Genomic DNA, 3,257 nt, shown 5'->3' with positions numbered 1-3,257 from the left:
CTCTCGCTACGTTCGCTATACTCCTTTAGATTGCACTCGCGTGGAGGTGCTGCTTACAAAGGAAAGTTAGTAACAAACCGAGGCGCGGCAGAGGAGAATGTGCATGTAGAAAATCCGCCCTTTTCATTTTTCTGCGCTGCACTCTGCCATTTTCGTAGGGTTTTGGTAGCGCCCGGGACCACCGATATCGCCAAAACAAAAGCCTCCGAGATTAGAGGGACCCTGCAACACTTTTCGAGCACGGTAAGAAAACGCTGCCGATCGGTAGTGGAGGCTCATGAGAACTCGTGAGCCAAGTATTAGACCGCAACACGCCGCCTGGAATTTACAATTAATTTTCAAAGTCAGCTAGAAATTCGCTCGCTCTTCTGTCGACAAATGACGTCATAATCCAAAATGACCGCGTCATAAACTCAAAGTCCACGGCCATTGGCTGATTCGAGCATCGTGAGCTGCATAGTTACCGTGGCCGCCTCGGGATGTGGCGACGAGCCCGCACTGCATTTTATAGTGCTAAAATTACACACATTACACACCGGCGCACTCGCGATCACACTGAAAGAATGCCGCTCGTTGTAAGAAAACAGAAAAGAAAGGAAAGTCCTCAAGGTCATGACACGCGCTGGCGGACGGACGTATCTTCTTTCCCACTTTTCATTCCCCCCCCCCCCCTCCCATGCGTAGCTTTCAGCGCGCTCGCTGGCACGAACGTAGAGAGAAAGTGCTTAAAGCTGAGACAAGCCCCTGTCACTCCGCTCGTAATCGACGGATTCTAAAACTTGTAGTGGCAGTCGATTCGTGAGCCAATGAACACCTTTAATTGAAGTAATTGGATGATTACTTGCAAGAGTGTTACAGGGCCCCTTTAAGAGGCGTTTCGCAACATTTCCGCTTGAGGAAAGACGCATGCGCCGTGGCATCGCTGAAAAAGGGAGCACTGTAACGCGAACAAGAAAAGACACTAGGTTTCACGAGTGATAACTTGGGAGCACTGTATTGGACAGCTAACTATGAGGTTGCCAAAGGTGGTTTAGACCTTAATTTAAGGTTTGCACACTTTGCGTAGAAGATGGGGAGTGGTGCCATCATCAGCAGAGGTCGGTGTGCGCTCGCATAAAGGGGACTGTAAGCTGGGAGCTTCACCGTGGGTACGGTGGCTCGGGTTGTGCGCTACACTTTGGTGCCGAAACCCGGGAAAGCCAGAATAATGCTGGCATTGCGCATGTACTGGCGGAAGCGAGAACGAAGAAGCACGTTTGAGCTCACCTTTACTTGTTCTTATTTCAATAATCCACGACAGTGCTTACTGTGGGAGACCTACGGAAGGTACGGAGCATATTTTATTCGAATGCGAAGACATTCACTCTGTTGTATTGAGAAGTAGCGCCTATGAAGTCCACAGTTTCCACGATAGCACGGGAAGGGTGAACATGTCCGTGATATGGATCAGTAGTTCAGAGGCGGCTGGTGGAACAGTTGGGAGAAACGACAAATGTATTATCAGAAAAATCGAATTTACGATGCCGTCAAGAACAGAAGGTCAAACTATCACAAGGGTAAAATGCGGCCTTGTTGGTAAGACATCATAAAATTTTTTTAGCGCAAGGCAACACATGTACAGATAGTAACTTTCAACGAAATGGCTTATTTCAACCGAAGCACAAATATTTGCAGTGATGGTGCCCACACGCTACATCAAGACGCTGTGCGCAGAGAAATGCATTTTTAAATGGGAAGCATTTCTTAGCGAACCCAATGCACTTTGAGCATTTCCATCTATCTATCTATCTATCTATCTATCTATCTATCTATCTATCTATCATATCTATCTATCTATTATCTATCTATCTATCTATCTATCTATCTATCTATCTATCTATCTATCTATCTATCTATCTATCTATCTATCTATCTATCTATCTATCTATCTATCTTCTATCTATCTATCTATCTATTCTATCTCTATCTATCTATCTATCTATCTATCTATCTATCTATCTATCCATATAATCTATCTCAATCTATCTATCTATCCTATCTATCTAGCGTATCTATACTATCATACTATCTATCTATCTATCTATCTATCTATCTATCTATCTATTATCTATCTATCTATCTATCTACTATCTAATCTATCTATCTATCTATCTGGTCGCCCACACCTGGGTGCTCTCGTGATCGCCTCCTTAACTTAGTGTAGACCAAAATTGGCATGGGAGGGTAACAGGGTTTGACGAATATTACTGTCTGGTCATGACATGAATAACGCGAAAATCCTGTCGCGTACGTCGTCAGACCCTTTCCTCCAGACACGTGTGGCACATACCCGTATACCACGGCACACGGTCAGCGAGTATGCGTCACAGGTGATTGACAGTTTATATCTTCCCAGAAACGGCGAGAACAGACATTGGCAATTTAAATGCGAGAGCGTAAAGAAACACCGACATCGGCAGCGCCAACTCGATGAATGCAAAGAATAAAAATCAGGATCCCAGCAGGAATCGTTCAAGCATTATGCGTGGTAGTCAGATATTCTACCACAGAGCCACGCCAGGTCTTATAAACTGGTTTGGAAAAACATCCTATGCAGGCGTAATGTCGGTGCAACGTCAACTGTGGTCTATCTAATTTTATCACCAAAAAATAAACATATTACATATGTACACCTATGATACAGACGTCATGCCAGGTTAACGTCAATTGTGGTTCCAGTGTTGGCTCCGCTTACATTAATAGCAGTCTAATACACAACATTACATTTGTATTCCTATGATTCAGCAAGCTATATTCAAGCATTGCTGAACCTCGGAGGAATACGTTAACGAAAGTTACGTATGATATTCACATCATCGCACCGTAAAGTGCACTTCGTTTCGATAATACTGACTTCTGCGCTTTAACGTCAATGCTGACGTTACGTCAGACCATAAGTCACCCTCTAAACGCCAGTGTAGTCGACGTGCCTGGTAAGGCCACGATGGGCCCTACGCTTACTAATACACGTCGATCCACCTCGTAACGCTTGGCTCAAAGTCAAAAAATGTATCATAGACAACTACTCGCTGACTGTTTCGCATGCAACCGATTCCCACAAGACGTGGGCTCTGCCGATATTATCTATCTTTGGCAAGACATATACAAAAACAATCGTACTGTAAATTCAGAAAAATACAATTCTCTATCCGACAAGGACAGGGACGGAGTGCTTACACAGTCGCTACCCAACTTTGCGATTTTGCAGCTTTGCGATT

General features: G+C 44.4%; 1 protein-coding gene across 1 annotated transcript in view; it reads left to right on the top strand.

The window, feature by feature from the left end:
- The first annotated feature begins 1,069 nt into the window (after positions 1–1,069).
- The window catches only part of LOC119373530 (radical S-adenosyl methionine domain-containing protein 1, mitochondrial-like), a 13,648-nt gene continuing 11,460 nt past the window's right edge, over positions 1,070–3,257 (top strand). Inside the window, exon 1 of the mRNA XM_037643580.2 lies at positions 1,070–1,097. Coding sequence (XP_037499508.2) covers positions 1,070–1,097 — 28 coding nt within the window. The remainder of the gene's footprint in view (positions 1,098–3,257) is intronic.

This window comes from Rhipicephalus sanguineus, chromosome 11, assembly GCF_013339695.2.
Source record: "Rhipicephalus sanguineus isolate Rsan-2018 chromosome 11, BIME_Rsan_1.4, whole genome shotgun sequence".
Lineage (NCBI taxonomy): Eukaryota > Metazoa > Arthropoda > Arachnida > Ixodida > Ixodidae > Rhipicephalus > Rhipicephalus sanguineus.
Note: the sequence above shows the minus strand (reverse complement) of the source record. Positions and strands in the feature narration are given on the sequence as shown.